This window comes from Podarcis bocagei (assembly GCF_964188305.1).
Source record: "Podarcis bocagei genome assembly, chromosome: 5".
NCBI lineage: Eukaryota > Metazoa > Chordata > Lepidosauria > Squamata > Lacertidae > Podarcis > Podarcis bocagei.
Window position 1 is genome coordinate 3004119 of NC_138129.1, and position 27642 is coordinate 3031760.

At 48.3% G+C, this 27642-nt stretch overlaps 1 protein-coding gene across 1 annotated transcript; it reads left to right on the plus strand.

Moving 5' to 3' along the window:
• Positions 1-834: 834 nt before the first annotated feature.
• LOC308587750 (BPI fold-containing family B member 4-like) lies at positions 835-27503 on the plus strand (the record flags this gene model as incomplete). Its single annotated transcript, XM_081195516.1, has 15 exons — positions 835-952; positions 3060-3168; positions 7345-7449; positions 8240-8395; positions 9485-9548; positions 10383-10446; positions 12121-12212; positions 13349-13525; positions 17409-17465; positions 18814-18981; positions 19108-19175; positions 20759-20801; positions 22316-22379; positions 24241-24317; positions 26264-27503. 15 exons carry the CDS (start codon positions 835-837, stop codon positions 26285-26287), a joined length of 1386 nt encoding a protein of 461 aa, XP_081051642.1. The 3' UTR covers positions 26288-27503.
• Between the last annotated feature and the right edge of the window lie 139 nt (positions 27504-27642).

Here is a 27642-nt window from a genome sequence, read left to right on the forward strand (position 1 = left end):
GGAGCGTGGCCCTCGTATTCCCCAAAAAATGTGCAATTCAAGGTGAATGTGGAAATGGCAACTTAAATTGACAGAATATGCACAACTCGCAGACTTATAGTACAAGAGAACAAGAAGAACATACATTTAAAGAAGATTGGAAAATGTTTATTGAATATAGGGGAGATAATTGTGTACACCTGAAAACGCCGGCAGCATTAAGATAAACTCAAAAGTGTAAATAAGTTTGATGGATACAATAATGGAATACTGATTGGTATAGTTTTTTGTAAAATATGCAGGGATTTATGATATGTAAAGTGAACCATGGAAAGAGAAGAAGGGAAGTCACTGGTATCGTAAGGATGTAAAATGAGAATTTTAAATTGCAAAACAGAAAATTTAATAAAAATTAGATAGCTAGATGATAGATAGAACCTTTACCAACATTTTTCCCCGCTTGAGTAAGTGACAGGAGGCGTCCTTTTCAGATATTTAAAAGGGCTAAAAAGGATGTAAATGAGAAAAGCATAGTGTGAGTACACTCCTACTTTAACCTACTCATTAGAATACGTACAGAGAATCCCATATGCACACACTTACACACACAAAGGCGCACGTGTGGCGGGATCTCTCCATTGTATCAGGAATTCTGCAAAATCCTGTGGATCTCCTTGCTTATAAATCTGTGTGTGGCCAATGAGCCTGGTTCAAATCAAGTCTCCAGTGACTAGGAGAACGGGATTTGTCAGCCCCAGAGATCTCTCTCAGGAGCTTTTTACCAGATTACTGCTTCTTTGCACAGCAGGGGTGATGACCTGACCCAACTTTCCCAGCAGGTCTCCAGGCTCGAAGATGTGGAGTTTCTTGGGGCTGCTTGTTCTCTGCAGCCTGGTCAGCCCCTCGCAAGGAGGCCCAAAAGGACTTTCACATGGGATCGTGTCCATCGTCAGTCCGGCCATTGCTCACAAATGTAAGAATTCTTCGTGACTCATGTTTGCACTGGTTAGGCGCGAGTAGCTCCCTTTTCTGCTTGCTCCGAATCACATCCGTTGAAAACTGGTACCACCTAAACTTGTGAAAGAACCTTTTTATTGATTTCCATGGATTTCTTCAGGAAGGGGGGTGATTTGCTGCCCGTTGCCGACACCTGCTTATTTCTTTCCTTGGCACCACCAGGGTGCAAGGCGTTTGACGGAGCGGCAGTCAGAAAGACTTAGGGGTTAAAGCCAAGAGCTTTGTGGGAGCTATGGAAAGGGGCTTGGGAGAAGAAAAAGAGGCATGTTCTGGGAAGCATCTTTCAGGGATAAGCGTCAACCACAAAGTTTAAGCAGCAGAGACCTTCAAGGCAGCCCAAGGATGCTTCAGGGAGCTGAGTTTGGTTGAGCTGGAGAAATAGGGAGTCCTGGAGGGGAGATAGTTTGAGTTACGAGAACAGAGGAGTTGGCATGGCAACGTTTCAAAGATCAAGGTGGAGAAATTTGTGCTGGGTGTGGTAGTGGACAGGAAGGCAATCTGGGTATTTAAGGAAGGCCATCACAGTTGTTTTGAAGAGCAGGTTTGTGGACAGAGGAGACTGAGCTGAGCTGTGATGTTCAGGTGGAAGAGCGGTGAGTTGACCTTGGCTTACAGCACATCTTGCATCTTGCTATCACTGTTATTCTTGACTGCTGCCAAAAGTGGCATCTACATACTTTACAAGTGCAAAAGCCAATTTCGCAAACATTGCAATATAAAGCTCCCTAATTCAAGTACAGTGGTACCTTGGGTTACAGATGCTTCAGGTTACAGACACTTCAGGTTACAGACTCCGCTAACCCAGAAATAGTACCTCAGGTTAAGAACTTTGCTTCAGGATAAGAACAGGAATCGCAGCGCAGCGGTGCAGCGGCAGCAGGAGGCCTAAAGTTAAGAACAGGTTAAGAATAAAGGTTAGCTAAAGTTAAGAACAGGTTAAGAATAGTTTCAGGTTAAGAACAGACCTCTGGAATGAATTAAGTTCTTAACCTGAGGTACCACTGTAGTATGCAATGAATCAAACCCACTAAAATACGCAGCAACAAAAACCCCATTTTTAAAAAAATAACAGCAATTTTAAAAAAGGTCGAGAAAGGTGTGTCATCACCTGCTTTTAGGAATCCCAGAGTCTTTTGGGTAAAATTTAGCCGAGTTAGAATTTCTACAATTTTTTTTTTGCAGCTCCCTTAGCATGTCATCTGCCTAATCAGCTAAGGTTGCAATCCTAGATACATTTACTGTTGAGTAGACATGGATAGGAATGGGCTGCGAGACTGTGCCCTTCGCGTATCTTCTCCTCTGCTCCAAAGTTCACCACCCCAATCCTTCCATCACGTCATCTACAGGGCCCTGAGCCCTGGCAAAAAAGAAACAAGATTTCTTGAACCAGTTTCCAGCATAACATTTCCTGAAAGTCATTGCAATAAGGCTGAATGGCTCATTGAACATTTACTTTGATTTACCTGGGACTTGGGTGGCGCTGTGGGTTAAACCACAGAGCCTAGGACTTGCTGATCAGAAGGTCGGTGGTTTGAATCCCCGTGACAGGGTGAGCTCCCGTTGCTCGGTCCCCACTCCTGCCAACCTAGCAGTTAGAAAGCACGTCAAAGTGCAAGTAGATAAATAGGTACCGCTTTGGCAGGAAGGTAAACGGCGTTTCCATGAGCTGCTCTGGTTCACCAGAAGCGGCTTAGTCATGCTGGCCACATGACCCGGAAGCTGTACACTGGCTCCCTTGGCCAAAAAAACGAGATGAGCGCCGCAACCCCAGAGTCGGTCACAACTGGACCTAATGGTCAGGGGTCCCTTTACCTTTTTACCTGAGAGCACTGCTTTGGTGAGAGAAAACTGGTAGAGAAATACAATATAATGTATCTCAGTGTTCAGTAAACACTGAAAATGGTGTGTGTGTGTGTGTGTGTGTGTGTGTGTGTGTGTGTGTGTGTGTTTAATAGTTGCCGGGGGTGAAGCTGCATAGTATGTAATAACAGACAACCCATGCCAAGCGAATTATTTTCCACCCACAAGATCCTATGCCGTGATCCTGTTCCTGTATGTTTCAGATGTCTCCTCCGTCTTCCTTCGGAATGAGCTTCTCCAGAGCCACTTCTTGGCCATTCAGTTCCCAGATGTCCCTCACAAAGATAAGCACCCGGAAAACTGGATTAAGGAGTAAGTAAATGATGAGGCATTTGCAGCGCCATATTTCAGAATGGAAGGGGAATCGAGGAAAAGAATCGGACCCAAAGGAGGCCTTGTGATGGTTACAAGAGGGCCTTTATCTCATTTTCTAGAACAGCAGGGAACATGCTGTGATTTTAAATATAATTCAATGTAGTTCTTGGCTGGCTTTGTTCAGGGCTCGCCAGGAATACATTTGAATTTATTTATTTCTTTTAGCACCTGACTGCTTAATCTCCTTTGGCTTTTGTTAGTCCAAACTCAAAGCCAGATGAGGTGCAAAGAGAACATGGCAGGCAAATAAAAACAAACTTTGATGCCCAAAGGAGCCAAGCCCCATCCTCACCCCAAAAAAACAACAACAACAAAGAAGACAACCTCCAAGATCAAGGTGGCCAATGGGTCAATGGGTGCAAGTGGTCACTTGGCACAAGGCAATTGATGTTGTTGTTGTTTAGTCACTTAGTCATCTCTGACTCTTCATGACCCCCTGGACCAGAGCACGCCAGGCACTCCTGTCTTCCACTGCCTCCCGCAGTTTGGTCAGACTCATGTTTGTAGCTTCGAGAACACTGTCCAACCATCTCGTCCTCTGTCGTCCCCTTCTCCTTGTGCCCTCCATCTTTCCCGACATCAGGGTCTTTCCCAGGGAGTCTTCTCTTCTCATGAGGTGGCCAAAGTATTGGAGCCTCAGCTTCAGGATTTGTCCTTCCAGTGAGCGCTCAGGGCTGATTTCCTTCAGAATGGAGAGGTTTGATCTTCTTGCAGTCCATGGGACTCTCAAGAGTCTTCTCCAGCACCAAAATTCAAAAGCATCCATTCTTCAGCGATCAGCCTTCTTTAATAATAATAATAATAATAATAATAATTTATTATTTATACCCCGCCCATCTGGCTGGGCCTCCCCAGCCACTCTGGGCGGCTTCCACAGAAACCAAAAATACAATAAAATATCACACGTTAAAAACTTCCCTGAACAGGGCTCCCTTAAGATGTCTTTTGAATGTCAGGTAGTTGTTTATCGCTTTGACATCTGCTGGAAGGGCGTTCCACAGGGTGGGTGCCACTACCGAGAAGGCCCTCTGCCTGGTCCCCTGTAGCTTTGCTTCTCGCAATGAGGGAACCGCCAGAAGGCCCTCGGCGCTGGACCTCAGCGTCCGGGCAGAATGATGGAGGTGGAGACGCTCCTTCAGGTATACTGGACCGAGGCCGTTTAAAGGTCAGCACCAACACTTTGAATTGTGCTCGGAAACGTACTGGGAGCCAATGTAGGTCTTTCAAGACCAGTGTTATATGGTCTCGGCAGCCGCCCCCAGTCACCAGTCTAGCTGCCGCATTCTGGATTAGTTGTAGTTTCCGAGTCACCTTCAAAGGTAGCCCCACGTAGAGTGCATTGCAGGAGATAACCAGAGCATGCACCACTCTGGCGAGACAGTCCGCAGGCAGATAGGGTCTCAGCCTGCGTACCAGATGGAGCTGGTAAACAGCTGCCCTGGACACAGATTTGACCTGTGCCTCCATGGACAGCTGTGAGTCCAAAATGACTCCCGGGCTGCGCACCTGGTCCTTCAGGGGCACAGTTACCCCATTCAGGACCAGGGAATCCTCCACACCTGCCCGCCTCCTGTCCCCCAAAAACAGTACTTCTGTCTTGTCAGGATTCAACCTCAACCTTTATGGTCCAGCTCTCACTTCCATACATCACTACTGGGAAAACCATAGCTTTAACTATACGGACCTTTTTTGGCAAGGTGATGTCTCTGCTTTTTAAGATGCTGTTTAGGTTTGTCATCGCCTTTCTCCCAAGAAGCAGGCGTCTTTTAATTTTGTGGCTGCTGTCACCATTTGCAGTGATCATGGAGCCCAAGAAAGTAAAATCTCTCACTGCCTCCATTTCCTATCCCCAAGAGACCTCCCGGCTAAAGGAGCAAAGTGCACACATCCCTCTTTAAGCTGCACCAATCTTTTGAGAAATGTGCATTGCAGGTGCTGGGAGAACCTGCCCACACCTGGGACCCTGCAAGGCCTGGAGAAGGACTTAAAAACTCCCCCCACTCACTGCCACTTTGGTTCTTCATTTTCTTCTCTGAAGGATACCAGCGTAATTTTCTGGTGTTATTTTTACATTATAGTAAATCCTGTAAGAAGGGTTTAAACGACAGGCATGGAAATTGCAGGCTGATGTGGAAATCTGGTGAAATTAACTTAAGATTGGGGGGGGGGGGAGAGAGAGAATTTGGGTGAATATAAAGTTGACCAATTCATGCATCCCTACCCCCTCGTTTTGATGCTATAGGAGATGGAGAGGGGAAAATCTGTCTCTAGATACGTTCTCCAGTTCATGCATGATTTTATAAATTTCTGTCATGTATCCTCCCTGGCAATCCTTCCCCTTCCCTTTAATTGCATGAGTTCAGTACAGTTGCACCCAAGTGGAGCAAGGCTTGCATGCTCAGTGTCAAACCTTTATTGGCATGTCAATAAAATTCCAGCCCACGCCACTCAAGGAGAAGACCTTAAGCGTTTTCAGCTGTTGTGTTCACCATGGACCACTCAGAAGAGCATCATCTGCATCAGGCCAAAGGGACCGTCTAAGCCAGCATCCTGTTCTCACTGGGGCCAAGCAGATTCCCATTGTGGGGAAACTGCAAGCAGGATCCGAACACAGGAACAAATCTCCCTCCCTGAGGTTTCCAGGAAGTGGTACTCAGAAGCAGTGCGGCCTCCGATTGTGGAGGCGGATCAGGGCCTTTCTGGCTAGGAGCCCCCAATAGGTCTCTCCTCCATGACTTTGTCTCAACCTCTTTTATAGCCATCCAAGTTGGTGACAACCACTGTCTCCTGTGGGAGGAAGTCCCATACTTTTAGTTAAACAAAAACCACCTCAGGACCACTTTCAGTGAGTTGTGGGTTGCCAATAATAATAATAATAATAATAATAATAATAATAATAATAATTTATTATTTATACCCCGCCCATCTGGCTGGGCCTCCCCAGCCACTCTGGGCGGCTTCCATAGAAACCAAAAATACAATAAAATATCACACGTTAAAAACTTCCCTGAACAGGGCTGCCTTAAGATGTCTTCTGAATGTCAGGTAGTTGTTTATCGCTTTGACATCTGCTGGAAGGGCGTTCCACAGGGCAGGCGCCACTACCGAGAAGGCCCTCTACCTGGTTCCCTGTAGCTTTGCTTCTCGCAATGAGGGAACCGCCAGAAGGCCCTCGGCGTTGGACCTCAGCGTCCGGGCAGAACGATGGAGGTGGAGACGCTCCTTCAGGTCTACTGGACCGAGGCCGTTTAGGGCTTTCAAGGTCAGCACCAACACTTTGAATTGTGCTCGGAAACGTACTGGGAGCCAATGTAGGTCTTTCAAGACCGGTGTTATATGGTCTCGGCGGCCGCCCCCAGTACATGGCCACTCAGAGAAGAGAATTGTTGTTGTCCTGTGACAAGACAACGGACAGGCTGCCATGACCTCTGACCTGAGAGGTTGGCACGGAGCCTACCCGAAATAAAGGATCTCTTTTACCTCTTGTGTACACAAACGCTTCTCCCAAGTCCAGGCTCTTGTTGATCTCAGATATCTTAAAGGACAAGTGAAAGTTTGAAGTGAGCGTAAAAAGAACCATCTGGAGCTCTTTCCCCTGTTTCCGCCCTTGGGTGCAATTGAGCAATATTGCAATCCATGCCACGGAGAGGGTGTTTGCTCAGATTCAGTTTGCTCCTATGCTTTCTCAAAGGCGTCTGGTCGGTCACAGGGAGAGCAAGATGCTGGGCTGGGTGGCCCTGATCCATCCAATGTTCTTCTTATGTTCTTAAGTTCTTACCAGTTTGCAGGAGGGGGCAAATGGCAAAGCTACCACCATCACTGAATAATAATAATAATAATAATAATAATAATAATAATAATAATAATAATAGGCTACATTGACTGAGCCTTCTATAGGAGCTGGATCCTAACATCTGAAGGGCTCCAGGTTCCTCACCACTGCTTGACCACCGGCTCCCAGCTGTAAAGTGGATTATCTCATGCTCTTGAATTTGAGTGAGCCTCCTGCATCGCCACCACCCCAGCATTAGTCCCCCCCCCCAATATATAGTCAGCCATGGCCAACTGAATGCCCACTTCATTTCTCTCTGCTGCCTGTTTTTCAATCTTCAGGTTGCATGTCGTGAGGGTCTTCACTCCATCAGTCAGTCTGGAGCTGTATGAAAAGGTAGATTCCTTAGTGTGCATCAAGGCCAGATTTCATCTCAGCGGTAAATTGTGAGTTTCACCCCCTCCCCCTGCATGCTTTCCGCCTATTTCATTGCTACTGGTTGCCTTTGTTTTGGGTGGGTGGGTGGGTTGCTTCCCAAGTTAAGGCGTTCCTCTGTGGATATTGTAGGGGAGGGTCTGGAAGGCACGATTTATCACTTGCAGGGTTGAACATTTTGTTCCCCTGTTGTTGTTGTTGTTGTGGTTGTTGTTGTTTTAAAGTGTTCTGTCCAAGTGGCACTGCCAGTTCAGGTGGGGGTCCACAAGACTGTGACCTGGGAGCAAGCAGTCGTTAAGAAATGTGCCATCCACCGGGGACAGAAAGCCATAGGACAAGCCCCACTGGTCAGACCAAAGGCCCATTGACCTTGACATTCTGGTTCCAACAGAAGCCTTTTTAGGATGCTCACGAACAGGGCAGGAAGGTGTTAGCTCCTTCCTGGTGTTTGTTCGCAGCCACTGGCCTTCAGAGATCTGCTACTGAACCCATAAGTCTGAGCAAAACTGGCTAACACCACTGGGTGGCAATGACTTGCTGGAGCTCAGCCCTTGGACTATATATGCTTAGGTTCACCATAAGGCAGCTACCAGCTGATCATTTTAAGTAGGAGCACAGGCCAGAGGTCTCTATATAGGGCAAGCTTTGGACACAAGCCATAGAACCCCAAATACTGATGCTCTCTGCTGGATTAAAAACATAATGCTTTGCCCAGAAACACAGTGTTTTGGCTGGCGGTTAAGGAATGCAGTGGGGGAGGAATCTCACTGGGGTTCTGTTCCATGTCTTTTCGTCTCCTAGCTTTTTCGGCAAACACTTTGAGCGGATTGACATCATCCTAGACGTAGACATAAAAGCAGAAGTCAGGTTTGAGAGCTATTTTGCGGGCGGCTTCCACATCAGAATGCAAGTGTGCAAGAGTGAATTCGCAATCGCAAGGATCATCTGCCCTTCGCAGTAAGTGCTGACGCAATTCGCTCAACGTGCTCGTTCCTACAGTTTCGTGTGCATGCTTTTGACTGAGAGAGCTGCCAAAGTTGGTCCCGGAATCCTTTCAGGAAACCAGATCCCTTCCCAGCCGCAGCACACACTCGGCTTCACTGCCCAAAGGTGGTGTTGTGGGATGATCAAAGGATAACCATTCGAAGAAGTTTTGAGACATTCTTTATTTTGTTTCATTGCTTGCTGCTTGTCATCCTGGGCTTCTTTAGGAGGAAGAGTAGGATAGAAATGTAAAATATAACAGTGCAGTACAGTACAGTACTACAATATCAATAACAATACTGAAAGCATGTTTACATTCCAAGCAATGCAAAAATATCATTAGTGGCAGAAGAAGGAACTTTGCTTCTTCTGGCAGCATGACTAGAGATTAGGGCTGGGCAATATATTGATACAGTGGTACCTCTGGATGCGAACGGGATGCAACCTGCGTCTGCGCATGCGTGGATCACGATTTGCCGCTTCTGCGCATGTGCGTGATGTCATTTTGAGCATCTGCGCATGCGCGCATGGCGAAACCCAGAAGTAACGTGTTCTGTTACTTCCGGGTCTCCGCGGAGCACAACCAAAAAATGCTCAACCTGAAGCAACTTTAACCCGAGGTATGACCTGAGGTATGAAATCCATATTGTGATATCGGTTTCATAATTTTTGACCTGGCAATATATCATGAATCATGGTGTGTGTGTGTGTGTGTGTGCGCGCGCGCGTGCATGCGTGCTATGTAAAATTCGCAATGGGGGGGAAACCGTGAACCAGCCAGTGCTTCTCTCAGTTCCTGCAGCCCTTGGTAACTGTATTGGTCCAGGGTTAATTCTGCCTCATTCAGGGAGGCAATAAATCACAAGAGCAGGTACCAGCAAAAATTGCAATGCGGGGAAAACACGATGCAGCCCAACTTCTCCAGTTCTTGGAAGTGTCCTACACATCTGTAAGATAAGCTTTGCACTCACGAAGAATGTGGGCTTCAGAATGAGCTTATAACAAGCTGCTGCCATCCCAGACCCTTTCCTTCCCTCTTTTCTTACTTGCTTTTTCCTGCAGCTTGTTGGTGAATAAAGTGAGGCCCATTGTAACGACCATCCTTACAGCATCATTCCACAAGACGGTGAGTTGCAGCTCCATGGACCCTGTGTGTTTCAGCCATGAAAGAGGGTTTAATAAGTCTTGGGAATATCATAATACATATATTTGCAGATTACCAATGTAGACAAGATGCCCCTACAATGATGTCTTCGGCTGCTTTTTAAATAAAAATTAAAATGGGAGGCTCAGTCAATTTTCCAGCTGGCATCCTGTATCAGCCATTGTTTGCTCTGTTGGAGAAGCCACAACTTGTGTATAACTGGAGTGTTGTTGTTTAGTCATTTAGTCGTGTCCGACTCTTCATGACCCCCTGGACCAGAGCACACCAGGCACTTCTGTCTTCCACTGCCTCCCGCAGTTTGCTCAAACTCATGTTAGTTGCTTTGAGAACACTGTCCAACCATCTCGTCCTCTATCATCCCCTTCTCGTCAGGGTCTTTTCCAGGGAGTCTTCTCTTCTCATGAGGTGGCCAAAGTCTTGGCGCCTCAGTTCAGAATCTGTCCTTCCAGGGAGCACTCAGGGCTGATTTCCTTCAGAATGGAGAGGTTTGATCTTCTTGCAGTCCATGGGACTCTCAAGAGTCTCCTCCAGTACGACGACAATCAAAAGGGGTTGAGGATCACTCCATGGGAACTACAGTATAAGGCATAAGCGCAAAGCCTAAATTCCAAGTTAAAATGGCCAGAGAGGGAGAACAGAGCCATGGACAGAGCAATAGTGGGGTCCAGTGATCGATTCAAAGAGCATGAATTCTTACTCCTGGAGACGTTTTGAAGACAACCCAGAAGCAAACAAGCTCAAGGGTGGGAAACCAAGGCTTCTCCTTTGTATTAAATCACTTGCCTTGCATTTCAGGTGTGCACAGCGGTGGAAGTGGTCATCAACGTCTCAGGGGTCGATTTTCTATGCACTGCCAATGGTGAGTTACTTTGACTAGCTGCCCAAACGTCTCTCTCCTTCGTTCTCCTTGCCAACTTCTTGAATGTTTGTTCCTCTTTCTTCTAGAAAAGGAGCCACGAAAGGTTCCTGGGCCTCAGTGCTTATGGGCAGCATCAACTTCCGTTGTCAGCAGCATCAGTGCTTTATAAATGCACTGGTTAAATGCATACATTCAGCTACAAGGCCGTGGTAGATAAATAGGCATAAAGGAAACACAGATAATTTCACAAACTGCTCCCAGTGGGTGCCAAGAGGCAACACCAGTTCCTGACCTGCCCACATATACTGTATTCTTTGCATGAGAGCAGAGAGGTCCTTCTTTCACCTTGGTTTATTAATAGGGTGAAAAAGTTTCCCAAGAGCATAAAAACACAGTTTCCTATTGTTAGTCTTAACATTTGGTGTATTGGACCAATATTCAGTGGTTAAAGTAGAGTTTGCAGTACTCTGGTTCTTATGCTTTGTAAACCACTTAGAAGCCTATTTTGGAATTAAGCAATAACTCATTATTGTCATTGCTGTTAGTTTAGTTAAATTTCTCTATTGATGCCCACTAAAAAATCCCCAAAGCAATTTCTTATTGTAAATAATAATCTGTTACAGCCAGCTGGGTCATCCAAAAGCTGGGTCATCCAAAAGCGAACCTTCCTGGCTAAATGTGGGCACACAAGGGCCTAAAAGAGTTTCCCTGTTTTTCCTATTATGTACAGTGATTATTCTTCATTCAACCCTACTCAGCAACAGCTCTAACTGGGGGTCAACAAAAAGAGATGTTTTGCCACTCCTTTGGAGTGGTCCAGGTGCCCCCAGATAGAATGCACTGATGATAATAATAATAATGATGATGATAATAATAATTATAATATATTATTTATACGCCACCCATCTGGCTGGGTTTCCCCAGCCACTCTGGGCGGCTTCCAACAAAGTATTAAAATACAGTGGTCTGTTAAACATTAAAAGCTTCCCTAAACAGGGCTGCCTTCAGATGTCTTCTAAAAGTCTGGTGATTGTTGTTCTCTTTGACATCTGGTGGGAGGGCGTTCCACAGGGCGGGTGCCACCACCAAGACGGCCCTCTGCCTGATTCCCTGTAGCCTCACTTCTTGCAGTGAGGGAACCGCCAGAAGGCCCTCGGTGCTGGACCTCAGTGTCCGGGTAGAACGATGGAGGTGGAGACGCTCCTTCAGGTATACTGGGCCGAGGCCGTTTAGGGCTTTAAAGGTCAGCACCAACACTTTGAATTGTACTCAGAAACGTACTGGGAGCCAATGTAGGTCTTTCAAGGCTGGTGTTATATGGTCTCCCAGTCACCAGTCTAGCTGCCGCATTCTGGATTAGTTGTAGTTTCCAGGTCACCTTCAAAGGCAGCCCCACATAGAGCGCTATGATCCTTTCCTTATCTTCACTCCCTGTGCCATGCACTAAATGCATCCCTTGTGCCAGGCAAATGAAGCGTGGTCTGTACGTGATGCCCGCGCTTAGCAGGAAATGGCTCCTTGTGAACAAGATATAGAGCCATACCCTCGTTCTGAAGCCCGGCTATCAGCAGCTGGATACTGTAGACAACATATGGTATTGCTGGCAAGGACCTGTGCGTCTGAAATGTGTGTTAATGAGACTGTAACACCATCGCTGTGTTTTCTTCCTTGCAGTGTTTTACTCCGTGGGCACCGTGGCTACCATGCAATATCAGCTCGCCAGCCTGCCATTGATAACTTCAAACTACGTCGCGCTGGAATTCAACGTAAGGAGCGTGTGTGACTTCAAAGCCGCCCTGCCCAGGGTCTCTCCCCCCCTGAAGGGAAGCTGAGCTCCATACAAAACGTACACAGAGGAGATCCGCCTTCCACTCAGAATTAACCTAGGGAATATTCACAGCCATGGGATGTTGCGCTGGCTGCTCCCCCCCCCCAAAAAAAGGCTCTTTTTAAAGGATTCACGGAACCGGTTTGGTCGGCGGCCGTTAGCCGTGGCAGCCAAAACCGGCCAGTTTAACTCACCAATCCCACTAGCCTGTCCTAGGACTTCTGCTAGCCCAACAAGGCTTCCTTACTCACCTGCACCCTTCCCCCACCTCCAATTGATGTGGGGTGTTGGGACAACCCCCAGAACATCACATGGGGGGAGGAGAGGTATTTTTGCGCTCTTAGATTCTTTGGCGGGTATATTCAGCATGTCAAGAAACTGCTGAGATCCAACTCCCAGATACAGTGGCACCTCGGGTTAAGAACTTAATTCGTTCTGGAGGTCTGTTCTTAACCTGAAACTGTTCTTAACCTGAAGCACCACTTTAGCTAATAGGGCCTCCTGCTGCCGCTGCGCCGCCGGAGCATGATTTCTGTTCTCATCGTGAAGCAAAGTTCTTAACCTGAGGTAATATTTCTGGGTTAGCAGAGTCTGTAACCTGAAGTGTCTGCAACCCGAGGTACCACTGTAGCAGGATTCCAAGACTGTGGGCTGGAGAGTGATAAAGGTAAAGGGACCCCTGACCATTAGGTCCAGTCTCTGGGGTTGCGGCGCTCATCTCGCTTTATTGGCCAAGGGAACCAGTGTACAGCTTCCGGGTCATGTGGCCAGCAGGACTAAGCCACTTCTGGCGAACCAGAGCAGCGCACAGAAACACTGTTTACCTTCCCGCTGGAGCGGTACCTATTTATCTACTTGCACTTTGACGTGCTTTCGAACTGCTAGGTGGGCAGGAGCAGGGACCGAGCAACGGGAGCTCACCCCGTCACGGGGATTCGAACCGCCGACCTTCTGATCAGCAAGCCCTAGGCTCTGTGGTTTAACCCACAGCGCCACCCGCTAAAGTGATAAAGGCTACCATTATTTTGAGTAACAGCGCTGTGCTTTTTCGCTCTTTCTCCAACCGCTTTCCAGATGATCATCCGAACTGGGGGACGATACATTACCCTCCCTGTCGGCGCAGGGCCTGTCACCCTCCCTGTCTTGCATCACCATGGCTTCTGCCTAGGGATGTCTCAGGCAAGCCTGGACGCCATCCTCATGGTTCTGATCCAGATCCGGGTGCAAGAGTTCATTTCCACCCCGGAAGTGGTGAGTGGCGGCACGTCAGGTAGAAGGGTTGCAAATTTCTCTGCTTGGCTCATCAAAATTTGCAGGTGGAGGCAGAGACTGAGTCATGTGACCCCAGCACCCAGCTAGCCTTTCGCCTTTGGGTGCAGAAGAGGACGCTTAGCTTTTCTTTATTTTTCTAATCATTTTTATTTGATTTTACAAATACAAAATTATAACAGTCCAAACATATTTCCATAGATGGATAGATAGATAGATAGATAGATAGATAGATAGATAGATAGATGATAGATAGATAGATAGATAGATAGATAGATAGATAGATAGACCAGTGTTTCCCAACCTTTTTTGGGCAAAGGCACACTTGTTTCATGAAAAAAATCTCGAGGCACACCACCATTACAGCCCCGTGACGTCAGCGCGCAGCGTCACGCCAGGAGGGACATGAATTGCTAGCAAATTACATAATCACCTCCTTGAGGGCTGGCTCATCTTCTCCGAAGGCAGAACCCCATTAATTAACAGCACAGACTCACACCATAGCCAAGACGAGGGGGGGAAACCTCAGTCATGCACAGTCATGCACATGTGGGGGCTAAATGAGGACGAAGACCGGGCAGAGAGAAGGGTTCAAATCACCCCACCTGGCCAGGACAATCCCTGGGTGCTCCCTTGGGCCACTCGCCTGACCCACCTCGCAGGGCTGTTGTTGCGAGGATAACATGGGGAGAACCACGCGCGCCCCCGGGAGCTCCTTGGAGGAGAAAGCGAGCGATGAATGCAATGCACGAAATATATGAGAGGCGACCAGGTTTTGCAGGTGAGGGGCCCCCGCCAGCCTCCGCTTCCAACACCCGGCGCAACGACGCCGAAGTTTCCCCCCGGGCTCGGCTCGGAGCAGCGCTGCTCCCCCCGGCTCCCCTTCGCCCTCCCGGCTCTCTCTGCCGCCCACTGGGGACCCCCCTCACCTGCCAAGTCCGGAGCGCCGGTGGAAGTTGCATGCATGCATGCAGGGCGCCGCGTTGCCATTGCATTGCACTGCACTCCATGCAACGCCTGCACGCATGCATTGCCTTGCACGCCCGCCAAGGGGTCTCCCCGCGGTCCGATGCGTCCCCTCCGGCGCGGATGCAGCATTGCAAAAATAACACACACACCCCGACGCAGCCCTACCTGGGGGGCAGCCTCCGCCTCCGCCGCTCCGCCTCCGCGGGGATCCCCGGGCTCCATCCTGCCGCCCGATCTCCGCGGGGGCGCAGGCAGGCTGCGCGGGGTCTGCGCGGAAGAGCCCCTGCCCGCCCGGCCGCCGCCGCTGCGCTCATTCCATGGCCGGGAGAAGAGCGCTTCAAACAAAACGCCCGGCCCGCCAGGCCACGCTGGGAAACGTAGTTTGCGCACCCCGCGCGGGCGCGGAGCCCAAGGGCGAGGGGACTACGGATCCCGGCAGCCCCCGCGCCGGGGACGGAGGGGGAGAGGCCGGGTGCAGGGATGGAAGGACGGGTGGGCGAGCGAGTGAGTGAGTGGCAGCCGCCAAGCCTTGGCCGAGAGCCAGGAAGGGCCTCCCCGGAGGAGGAGGAGGAGGAGGGAGGCGCAGAGCGGAAGGGAGGGAGGGAACCCCAGGGGTCATCTAGTGACGGCGCCCCAATCAAAAATTTGACTTTAAAAAAAAATATTTCGAATTTTTTAATTTTTCCCGCAGCACACCAGGCAACATCTCGCGGCACACTAGTGTGCCGCGGAACAGTGGTTGGGAAACACTGAGATAGACAGATAGATAGATGATAGATATAGATGATAGATAGATAGATGATAGATAGATAGATAGATAGATAGATAGATAGATAATTTATTACCGTCGGAGACCAGCTTATAAAACACACTTGGGGGTACATTCCCAGAAAGAAAACATACAGTTAAATCAATGTACAACAATAAATTTAAAACTTATAAATGTGATAAGCATACAGACACTTAAAACTTTAAGATATTCCATATATAGAGATTACTCCGAATCTCGCGACTTCCCCCCATCTCCTCCGTGGGTCTCATTATCAACATTTACAACTGCATATTATTCCATAATCTATATTCTACATCAATCCACATTATCCATGGTATTTGTTACATTACAAGAGAGATCAAAATTCTGCTGATGTTTCCATCTGCTTGCAGTGGTCTCTTAAATAACTTAAAAATTATCCCCATCTTTTTTTAAAGTTATAATAATAAATAATAAACCGATATTGTCACTACACCACCTGTGTGCAGTGAAATTAAACAAGCCCCCCCCCCATACACTCAGTCTTGTTCGCGCTCTGTGTGCTTGTCGGAATTCAATTGCACCACTATTTATTTATTTTTTAAAGTTTTTGTCCTCTTGGTTCCTGAGTTTTCCAGTCAGTTTTGCCATTTCGGCGTAGTCCATCAGCTTAACTTGCCATTCCTCTCTGGTAGCGACTTTGCCTTCTTTTCATCTGTGGGCTGTTGTCCCATACATAAAAGTCTTTTCTGATCTTTTGGGATGTTGGTACCTAAAATTCCTAAACAAAAGGCTTCTGGTTTTTTAACAAAGGTTATTTTAAACATTTTTAGGAGAGGACACTTATCTATCCTGTTGCCAATGTTTATGCACGTTTCAGTTGACAGTGCAGTAGCTTTTTTTAAAAAAAAAAGATTTCATTTATTTATTCACTAAATTTATATCCCTCCCTTCCACCAAAGGAGCCCAGGGAAGCAAACATGCCGATGCTACAACATTATAGTTAAAACATCTCAACACAGTTAAACGCTTTCCGCCATCGGATGGCTGGGTATGAAAGAATAAGGAGAGGCCTCGTGTCACCCTTCATCGCAGAAAGCCAAATGGATTCAGCTGTTCCTTCTGCTATGTCCTTAGGGAAGGGCATTCTGACACGTCAGAGCACCCCATGAACTGCCTTGCATGGTGGAGGGTCAAACTGAGAGGGTCTTTGCAGTGCAACAACGACCCACTTAATTTAAATGAAGCTTTTTTAATAATAATAATAATAATAATAATAATAATAATAATAATAATAATAATAATATTTATTATTTATACCCCTGCCCATCTGGCTGGGTCTCCCCAGCCCCCCAGGCGACTTCCAACAGAATATTAAAATACAAAACCTATTAAACATTAAAAGCTTCCCTAAACAGGGCTGCCTTCAGATATCTTCTAAAAGTCTGGTAGTTGTTTTTCTCTTTGACATCTGGTGCGAGGGTGTTCTACAGGGCGGGCGCCACCACCAAGAAGGCCCTCTGCCTGGTCCCCTGTAGCTTTGCTTCTCGCAGCGAGGTAACCACCAGAAGGCCCTCGGCGCTGGACCTCAGAGTCCAGGCAGAACGATGGAGGTGGAGACGCTCCTACAGATATACTGGACCGAGGCCATTTAGGGCTTTAAAGATCAGCACCAACACTTTGAATTGTGCTCGGAAATGTACTGGGAACCAATGTAGATCTTTCAAGACCGGTGTTATGTGGTCTCGGTGGCCGCTCCCAGTCACCAGTCTAGCTGCCGCATTCTGGATTAGTTGTAGTTTCTGGGTAGCCCCACATGGAGTGCACTGCAATAGTCCAAGCGGGAGATAACCAGAGCATGCACCACTCTGGTGAGGCAGTCCGCAGGCAGATAGGGTCTCAGCCTGAGTACTAGATGGAGTTGGTAAACAGCTGCCCTGGACACAGAATTGACCTGTGCCTCCATGGACAGCTGTAAGTCCAAAATGACTCCCAGGCTGCGCACCTGGTCCTTCAGGGGCACAGTTACCCCATTCAGGACCAGGGAGTCCTCCACATCTGCCCGCCTCCTGTCCCCCCAAAACAGTACTTCTGTCTTTTAAAAAGTTCTTCCATTTTCAACGCAACGCCATTTTGTGCCAACAGTTCTCCGCTGCCAGCGAGCTGACGACCGCCATTGCGTCTCTTCTGTCACATCAAAAGGTGAGCGGGTGTTTGCTTTTAAGAAGTGTGTGCCTTGTTTTATCTTCAAAAGCCACACCGTCGATAAGGATAGCGATAAAAACCACCGAAGGGAAAACAAAAAAAAGCACAGCAAAGCAAGGTGGCAGCAAATCACCCTTAGCAGGAAACATCCAAGAAAAACATTTATTTAGGAAACTGTGGAGGAGAGAAGAGAAGAGTTTGGATTTGATACCCCGCCTTTCACTCCCTTTAAGGAGTCTCAAAGCGGCTAACATTCTCCTTTCCCTTCCTCCCCCACAACAAACACTCTGTGAGGTGAGTGGGGCTGAGAGACTTCACAGAAGTGTGACTGGCCCAAGGTCACCCAGCAGCTGCATGTGGAGGAGCGGAGACACGAACCCGGTTTCCCAGATTACGTGACTACCGCTCTTAACCACTACACCACACTGGCTCTCGAGTTCATAAAGGGCACAGCAGCCGTGTCACAAGCAGCGGGGGCGGGGGTAGAAAATGTGCAAAAAGCCCCCAGCAAAAAGAATCAAAGGCTTGCTGAAGCAGACAAGTCTTTGGCCGGGCATCTAAAAAGGGGAAGCATTGCTGCAGACAGCTGTGGTTGGTGCAATGTGAGACTGGCAGGCGGAAGGCAAGGAGGCCAACAGTAGGGGGAGCCAGAGCCACAGACAAGCAGAGTCAATGCCCCCCCCCATCTTCCTTTTCCCAGCTGAGTTCTGCTGAGGCCAAGGAAGAGCAGGAAACTAGGAAATCTCCGGCCCTCCAGATGTTTGGGACTACAATTCCATCATCCCTGACCACTGGTCCCGTTAGCTAGGGATGATGGGAATTGTAGTTCCAAACAGAGGGCCGGAGTTTGCCTCTGCCTGCCCTAGACCAGGGTTTCCCAAACTTGGGTCTCTGACTGTTTTTGGACTACAACTCCCATCATCCCTAGCTAGCAGGACCAGTGGTCAGGGATGATGGGAACTGTAGTCCAAAGACCTGGAAACCTAAGCCTGGGAAACCCTGCCCTAGACTGGTTATAACTTAGGGAGGCAGGCAATTGGGGGCAGGCTGATGTTTGTGGGGCAGTGCCCTATTTGCCTTAATGAACCAACCTCCACCAGCTGCAGGTCTGAGGGACCTTGGGAAAAAGATCCTTCGATGGGGTGCCCCAGTGACTCGCCACAACCACATGCCCACGTACAGGCATCTTTTATTTTCGTCTATTGGTCCAATTTGTCCATCGCTTTTTCTTGCCCAGCAAAGCAACTTACAGCCAAACAAACAGATAATAAGCCCCGCACAGATACGTTAAAACCAGGAGAGAGAAACGCATCAAAAATATCCTTTCTGCCTGCACCCTTCACAGTGCCCCAAGTGTCCGCTGAAGGCGCCGCTGAAAATCACCATCTCTTTGGTCGGGATCCGGAGGATTATCCTGGAGCCCAAGAGAGCCGTCATTGAGCTTTCCGTCGAGATTGCCTTGTTGGCGAAAGGTCCGTCCGGGTCCCTCGTTGGGCTCTTTGTCATGAAGGCCGTAAGTGTTGGAATCAAGAGTTTTCTGCGTGGCTTGGCTTTCAAGTCCAGGGAATGGCAGGGAGAAAGGACTTTTCCAGTCTCCCCACCATCTGATTAGTTTTCCTCCCCCCTTGTCTGATTGCAGAACTTAAAACTGAGTGTCCATGCCTCTGTTTTCGGCGGCAGACTGTTCTTCACTACGAAACTGGCCAGGTATCTTGCCTCACTGTTGCACGATCGCTTAGTCTCAGGGAGTCGAAGCAGAGCAGGGGTGGACTTCTTTGGATGTTATAGTGAAGGGGCCATTAGAATATTGTTCTCTATATGATCCCAAAAACTGTTTAAGGCGAGGTATTTCCAGAGGGTTGAGGTTTTTCACCAGCCAGAAGAACAAAGCTTTTTCTTGCTTAAATGTTACGGTGCAAATGGGCCTCTCGTTGGAATGTCTAGCTTAGGCAATAAAGATAAGAGCAAGTTTGAATGGGCCCCAGTCGGGAGGAGTAAAATGCAGGAGACAAAGCCCCATCTTATTGCTATCAGTATAAATCACATGTTTCACATTTGAACACGTGTTGAGGCTCATGGCGTGGAGAGGCTGGTGCAGGAAGGAAAGGGGGGACAAGCCCATGGAAGTTGCCAAAACTTTCGGTTTACAAGAAATCAGGTGGCTTACAGGAGATCAGGTGGTATTCTATTCTGCAAATCTATATAAAGGGGGCGCACCCTGACTACTGTGTGCAGGTTGCGTACTGATCACCCTATACCTTTGTTTTGCATATGCACTTCAAATAAAAATCCTGTTAATAACCTGCAAGGACGTTTTGCCGCTTTGTGTGAATCTGTGCTTCAGGGACCCAATAGCAAATATGTGTGGTCCTTCAATAGAGCAGACTTCCTCAACCTGGTGCCCTCCAGATCTTTTGTACTATAGCTCCCGTTGGCTGCAGTCAGGCCCTGCTGCTGTGCGGTTGAGCTTGGAGTGAAAGAAGCCCAACAGTCTTGTCCAGACCAGAAAGCAAGCCTGACCTGGAACCAGAAGCCTTTATAAGGTTCAAGGGATATCACCTCACTTACTCTGGTCTATTGGGATAAAGAGCCTTCCTAATAATAATAATAATAATAATAATAATAATAATAATAATTTATTATTTATACCCCGCCCACCTGGCTGGGTTTCCCCAGCCACTCTGGCTGGGCTTCCAAAAAAAAAATTAAAATACAATAGTCTATTAAACATTAAAAGCTTCCCTAAACAGGGCTGCCTTCACATGTCTTCTAAAAGACTGGTAGTTGTTTGTCTCTTTGACATCTGGTGGGAGGGCATTCCACAGGACGGGTGCCACCACCAAGAAGGCCCTCTGCCTGCTTCCCTGTAACTTGGCTTCTCGCAGTGAGGGAACCGCCAGAAGGCCCTCGGAGCTGGACCTCAGTGTCCAGGCTGAACGATGGGGCTGGAGATGCTCCTTCAGATATACTGGACCAAGACCGTTTAGGGCTTTCAAGGTCAGCATCAACACTTTGAATTGTGCTCGGAAACTTACTGGGAGCCAATGTTGGTCTTTCATGACCGGTGTTATATGGTCTCGGCGGCCGCTCCCAGTCACCAGTCTAGCTGCCGCATTCTGGATTAGTTGCCTGTGTGGCTGGGCGTCCAGCAGTTCCCTATTTTGGCCAGTCCTGGGAGGCAGCATGACGTGAATTGTCACGTCCGTCCTTTCTTTTGGGATGTAACTGGCTCACTTGGGTCCACCGTCATGTCTCCCTTGACCCTTATGTACAAATTCTTCTTTCCACAGTCTTGAGCTGCTCCTGGTTTCTTCCCAAGTTGGACCTGTTAACGTAAGCTCTTTTCCATTTAGTGATTGACCGAATTGATTTGACGCCTTGATTGCACCTTCCACAGGGACAGGAATTGCTTACAGTATTAAAGGAGCAGAAATAGAGGCACAGCTAGCTAGACAGAGAGACAGAACGATCTGACACGCAAACATTTGCTTAAATAGGGGCCCCCTAGAACAGGCATAGGCAAACTCAGCCCTTCAGATGTTTTTGGGACTACAACTCCCATCATTAGCTGGGGATGATGGGAGTTGTAGTCCCAAAGCATCTGGAGGGCCGAGTTTGCCTATGCCTGTTCTAGAAGCTTCATCTTGGCCATGGGAAGCCAGGCAAAACAGAGAGGTGGAGCAGTGTTTGTGGAAGGGAGATGAAGTTTGGCTCCAGAGAGCTTCAGGGGGTTAGGGGCAGGTCTCTGACTCAGGAGAGGGGTCCAGTAATTTGTAGGGAAGTGTACCAGCCAGGAGACGAGAGTCGGAGGCAGAGGAAGCTTCAGGGCCAGAAGGTGGGGCACAGGATGGGTCAGAAGAGGAGGAGGAAGCAGGTCTGGCAAGTGAAGGGCCAGGTGCTTCCCCTCCATCTCCTGCAGCACAGTATCCCAGAACCAGGAGAGAACTGAAGAGGGAAGAACAGAGGCAGTTTCCACACAGGTGTAGTCTCTGGCTGCATGTGCACAGTCCGTTGGGGGGAGGTACATAAACTGGTGGAGGGGGAGTGGTCCACTGTTGCTGCAAATGCCCCAGTGAGTGCAAACCTGGGAATAGCTGCCTAAATGCTAAACTGGTGTAGGTGGGTATGGTAAAGGTAAAGGGACCCCTGACCATTAGGTCCAGTCGTGGCCGACTCTGGGGTTGTGGCACTCATCTCGCTTTACTGGCCGAGGGAGCCGGAGTACAGCTTCCGGGTCATGTGCCCAGCATGACGAAGCCACTTCTGGCGAACCAGAGCAGCGCACGGAAACGCCGTTTACCTTCCTGCCGGAGCGGTACCTATTTATCTACTTGCACTTTGATGTGCTTTCGAACTGCTAGGTTGGCAGGAGCAGGGACCGAGCAACGGGAGCTCACCCCATTGCAGGGATTCAAACCACCGACCTTCTGATCGGCAAGCCCTAGGCTCTGTGGTTTAACCCACAGCACCACTCAGAGCCAAAGAAGCGACTGCTAAGCTGTGAATGGAAAGGATCCTGACTCTGGATGAATTCCACTGGAGGACCCTTTTTTGCTGCCGTGCAATTGACACAATCTTCTCTAGATTGTATTTCCTGGAGAGGTGTTGATTATGGAGGCATTGCAAACCACCCGAGACTTAAATCTTCCATGGGGATCTATCAACTCATCTCACAAGAAGCAGTTGTTGAGGAGGTCATTTGCACTGATAGAAACCGCCCCAGCTCATGCACCTCGGATAAAACGCCCCTCTTGAGCCGGATCCAGTCTGAATCCCCCTTGTGATGGCGCATACATCCTCTGCCAGTTTGATTCCTAGATCACTGCCTCCGTTGTTCTGTCTTACAGGTCTCTGTCCTCGTGAAGTTGATGAAGTTGCTTATAGCAGAAACGTTTGTGCCACAAGTCAACGGTAAGGCAACTCAAGTCCCATCTCTGGCACACCCTCTATACATGAAAAGCCCTCTCACACTTCCACATGCACTGTGCCTAGAAAGAACGGGTCCAAGTGGCTTTCCCTGTCCTGCTCCTTTTCCAGGGAAAACCCACCTAGCTCTAAATCAGAGCAAATGGCAATCTGGAGAAAATTCAAATAGCTGTTTGCTCCGATGGAGCACTAAAGAGCAGTTTTCCTTGGAGAAAGCAGCTGGAAGTACAGATAAGCTCTAATACTGATCTCGACCTTCCCATGTTCATGGAGCCACAACTGCAACACCGATGCATAAGAGCCTTTAGATTCTCCATTTTTGGTTTTTTATATATATAATTTTTATTAGTTTTTTTAACACACCATTTTCAACAGTAATTAAACATACTTTTACATCTTATTCAATTTTTTTGACTTCCATCAGTCCTGTCTGAAAATTTTCCAATGTAATCTCTTAGTATACATTTCTTATTTTCCCTGTTACATTTAAAACTCAGAAACCAATATCTCTATTCTTTATCTACTTTGTAGCACTTCACATATTCCTCCTTACAAACTTCTTGTAGTCCTACTAGCGTAATTTGTTGGTTACAGTTGCTTTCAAATAGTTCATATACTTCTTCCAATCTTCTGTAAATCTCTGGTCCCGCAGGTTTCGAATCCTTCCTGTCATTTTGTCCAATTCTGCGTAGTCCATTAATTTTGTCTGCCATTCTTCTTTCGTCGGAATTTCTTCTTGCTTCCATTTCTGGGCTAACAATACTCTTGCCGCAGTTGTTGCAGATAAAAACAATTTAACATCTTGCCTATCAATATCCTGACCTATAATACCAAGTAAAAATGCTTCTCGTTTTCAAAAAAATCTGTTCTCCATTTTTGTTGGTGCGTTTCATTTGGATGGTGCCTTGTACGCCTCCTTTCGGCAACTCCTGCAGCCCAACTGATGCCAAAGGTCTTGTTCTGCTTCCCTTTCGACCACATCAGTGAGGCTGAGAGGGCGGTCTTGTTGTGTGAGCATCCCAGGACCTCCGGGGACACTGCCCAGGCTTGTGCCCCGGTGTGCTGGGCCCAGGGGTAACCCAAGTAACGTGGTCCAGGTCTGGTCCCGAATCCAAGAGTTCCACGATGAGTCAGTCCAACAGGGCCGAGGCAGGACACGAGGCAGGAAACCAGGCAAGGTCAGGCACAGGATCACAGGCAGGATCAGGCAAACAGCAACATTGCTCCCGCAACCTGGGGCGGGGTCCAGCAGCCTTTTATCTCTGTCTGGGCAGTCCTGATCCCCCAGTGACTCACCTCCCTGTCTCGCCCGAAGACGAGCACTCCTCCTGTGAGTACTCAGGTCTCTCCTTCTCTCAGACCTCAGTCTCTGCAGCTTGGGAGACGTTGGTGGGTTACTAGACCCAGGGGCCGCCTCATCCTCTGCTGGCCCAACTGGTAGTGGAGCAGCTGTAAGTGATGGCCCAGCTGGAGGTAACGAGGTCATCCCTGCATCTGGAGCCAGGGCAGGATCAGGCCCTTGACTCGGCCCAGCTGGTGTTTGCTGCAGGGGAACCTGTGCAGACTGGGGCTCTTCAGGATCAGGCCCCAGACTTGGTTCAGATGCTGTCTGAGGCAAAGGATCCGGTGCGGACTGAGACTCCTCTGGGTCTGAGTCCGAGCCAGAGTCCCAGGCCATCACACCCGAGGAGATCACTTCAGTGTTGCTAATGCAGCGGTTTGACTTGCCTAGGCCAATGAAAAGTTTTGGGAATGCTGGTCTAGACTATGGCTCAGACATGACCCAAAGAAAATGCTCCTCTCTGCTCTTCTTTGCTATGGTGCTTATTCTGGTTGCTTTTTTCAGAGTGCCTGGACGTCGGGATCCCTCTGCCTCCAGTGCTGCACATTCGCTGGAATTATCCAGCGATTCACTTTACACAGGTAAGTCTGCCAGTGATACCTTCCTTCCAGCCACGCATCCAAACATGTCTGGGCTCTCTGCTCCATATTCTCCCCATTAGCAAATCCCACACGTAAGATGCTTTTCCATGAATTTCCACATGCTGGGACTACTGGACCAGCCAAATAATCTGCTTTCCAGGAGAAATATTCCTTATATATAACTTCCCTAGCGGACCGTGTTCTCTACAGCCCTGATTCAGCTCTAGCTGTGGCAAACTATGAGTAAGAACTAGTGGCTCTGGATGGAGATGCATATCCCATAATAATAACATAAGATGGAGGTTAACAGATTGAGGTTGAATCCTGACAAGACAGAAGTACAGTGGACGCTCGGGTTGCGAACATGATCCGTTTGGGAAGCATGTTCGCAACCTGCAGTGTTCGCAATCCGCAGTGCCATGTCTGCACATTTGCAGGTTGCGATTCGGCACTTCTGTGCATGCGCAAAGCATGTTTTAGCACTTCTGCGCATGCGCAAGTGCCAACACCTTGAAGTAACCCATCCAGTACTTCTGGGTTTGGTGCGGTGTGCAACCCGAAATCGCACAACCCGAAGCATCTGTAACCCGAGGTATGACTGTACTGTTTTGGGCGGACAGGGGGCGGGCTGGTGTGGGGGACTCCCTGGTCCTGAATAGGGTAACTGTGCCTCTGAAGGACCAGGTGCGCAGCCTGGGAGTCATTTTGGACTCACGGCTGTCCATGGAGGCGCAGGTTAACTCTGTGTCCAGGGCAGCTGTCTACCAGCTCCACCTGGTACGCAGGCTAAGACCCTACCAGCCTGCGAACTGTCTCGCCAGAGTGGTGCATGCTCTGGTTATCTCCCGCTTGGACTACTGCAATGCGCTCTACGTGGGGCTACCTGTGAAGGTGACCTGGAAACTGCAATTAATCCAGAATGCGGCAGCTAGACTGGTGACTGGGAGCAGCCACCGAGACCATATAACACCGGTCTTGAAAGACCTACATTGGCTCCCAGTACGTTTCCATACTAGTCCAGCAGCCTGTTCTCACAGCAGCCAACCCAGCAGACAGCAGGAGCACTCTCCCCTGCTGCAATTCCCAGAAATTCCCAGCAGGAGGACTTTAAATAAAATTACAAACTGACGTGGATAGCTGATTGGGAAAAATGGAGAGGAATTGAAATGGATAGATTCTTCTATCCCTAGTTTCCATGGGCTGGAATGCAGAGAGAAGGCATGAAGACTCCTGGATCTTCTGCTCTTCACTGCTTAGAGCTTCCTCCAGCACTCAGCTTCTTCCTAAATTATGTAGGCCTGTCCTAATACGATCCCCACCATTTATTTATGGGAGTTGTTGTTTAGTCGTTTAGTCATGTCTGACTCTTTGTGACCCCCTGGACCAGAGCACGCCAGGCCCTCCTGTCTTCCACTGCCTCCCGCAGCTTGGTCAAACTCATGTTGGTCGCTTCTGTAACACTGTCCCACCATCTCGTCTTCTGTTGTCCCCTTCTCCTTGTGCCCTCCATCTTTCCCAACATCAGGGTCTTTCTCAGGGAGTCTTCTCTTCTCATGAGGTGGCCAAAGTCTTGGAGCCTCAGCTTCAGGATCTGTCCTTCCAGGGAGCACTCAGGGCTGATTTCCCTCAGAATGGAGAGGTTTGATCTTCTTGCAGTCCATGGGACTCTCAAGAGTCTCCTCCAGCACCATAATTCAAAAGCATCCATTCTTCGGCAATCAACCTTCTTTATGGTCCAGCTCTCACTTCCATACATCACTACTGGGAAAACCATAGCTTTAACTATACGAATCTTTGTTGGCAAGGTGATGTCTCTGCTTTTTAGGATGCTGTCTAGGTTTGTCATTGCTTTTCTTCCCAAGAGAAAATGCTTTTCTCCCAGATGTCACCATCTGTTATTTATGGGCAACAATGAGCTAAACTTTTCGCTTTTCCAACGTCTGCAGGGGATGCTGGCATTGTGTGTGTGAGATGGCCAAGGGGACCTCGCATCCGAAGACATTCCACCTGGTTTCGGCTGCGGCAGAAAGTCAAGAGGGATATCTTAGCAAGAAAGAAGAACCTATACCTATCTTATCCTTTGTTTTCCTAACTGTGAACTGCCCTGAGACCCCCGGGTATAGGGCAGTATATAAATTATAATAATAATAATAAAAACAACAATAACATTTTGCACTTTGTTTCCTGCCTGGGGTCAAGTTGAGGGTGATTTGCACAAATGCTAGATGCTAGGAGCAGGACACTCTCAAATAGGAGGCAGGAGCCTTTGCATAGTCTGTAGGTGGTTAGGCCTTGGGTGTTTTCCATTAACGGGAAAGATGGATACAAAAAATAATATTAGAAAGGTAAGAGTGGACTCTTAAGTTTGGCATTGCAAACCCATGCTGAATTTTAGCATGAGTCTGGGTCTGAATGTGCTTCAGTGTGCTTCAGGGAACCAGTGTGGTGTAGTGGTTCAGAGCGGTGGACTCGTAATCTGGTGAACCAGGTTCGCTTCCCTGCTCTTCCACATGCAGCTGCTGGGTGTCCGTGGGCTAGTCACACTTCTTTGAAGTCTCTCAGCCTCACTCACCTCACAGAGTGAGGAGTTTGTTAGTCGCTTTGAGACTCCTTAGGGTAATGATAAAGCAGGATATCAAATCCAAACTCATCTTCTCTGTGTTAGGCTGCGGGTCGAATGCAAAGGAGCAGAAGCGTAAAACACAGGAGACCAGGTAGCTCAATTATTCCAGATTGCAGGTGAAAGATCTCACATCTTAGAGCTCTCCTATGGAAACAGAGCATCTCCCTAGGCATAGAAAGATAGCAGATTGAAACGAAGAGTTCAGCATAGGCTTCTTCTTGGCATGCTACATTTCTGTGTGCAGGGAGGGAGGCACAATTTTGTGGGGGGGTGCGGCATTCAAACATGCAAGCCTCCCCCTGAGGTATGACCTTCACCACTCCACTCTATGAATCAGAGGAATCGCCCCAGAGGGAGAAAACAATAGTTTGATATGCACAGTTTTCAAATGACCTTATTCAAAGGCACTGTTAAACTTCATGCCCAAAGGCACACTTCTCCACTGCCTCCCGAGATAGACAGGTGTCAGCTAAGGTTTCCTGTCCCACAGTCACCCGTACAATTCAGATGCTTTTTAAGCTTTGAGCACTGGATTGTGGGTGATATTCTACGCTCATGGTGTCTCTCTTCACAATAAAACTTCTTCGCTTTTCTCAATGGCCAGAGAGTGTTTCTGTTTTGTGATGCTGCCCGTCATACTTGCGACTGCTTTGGCTCCTTTGGCCGCAACCAGAAACAGCTGCTCCATTCAGTATTTCAGGG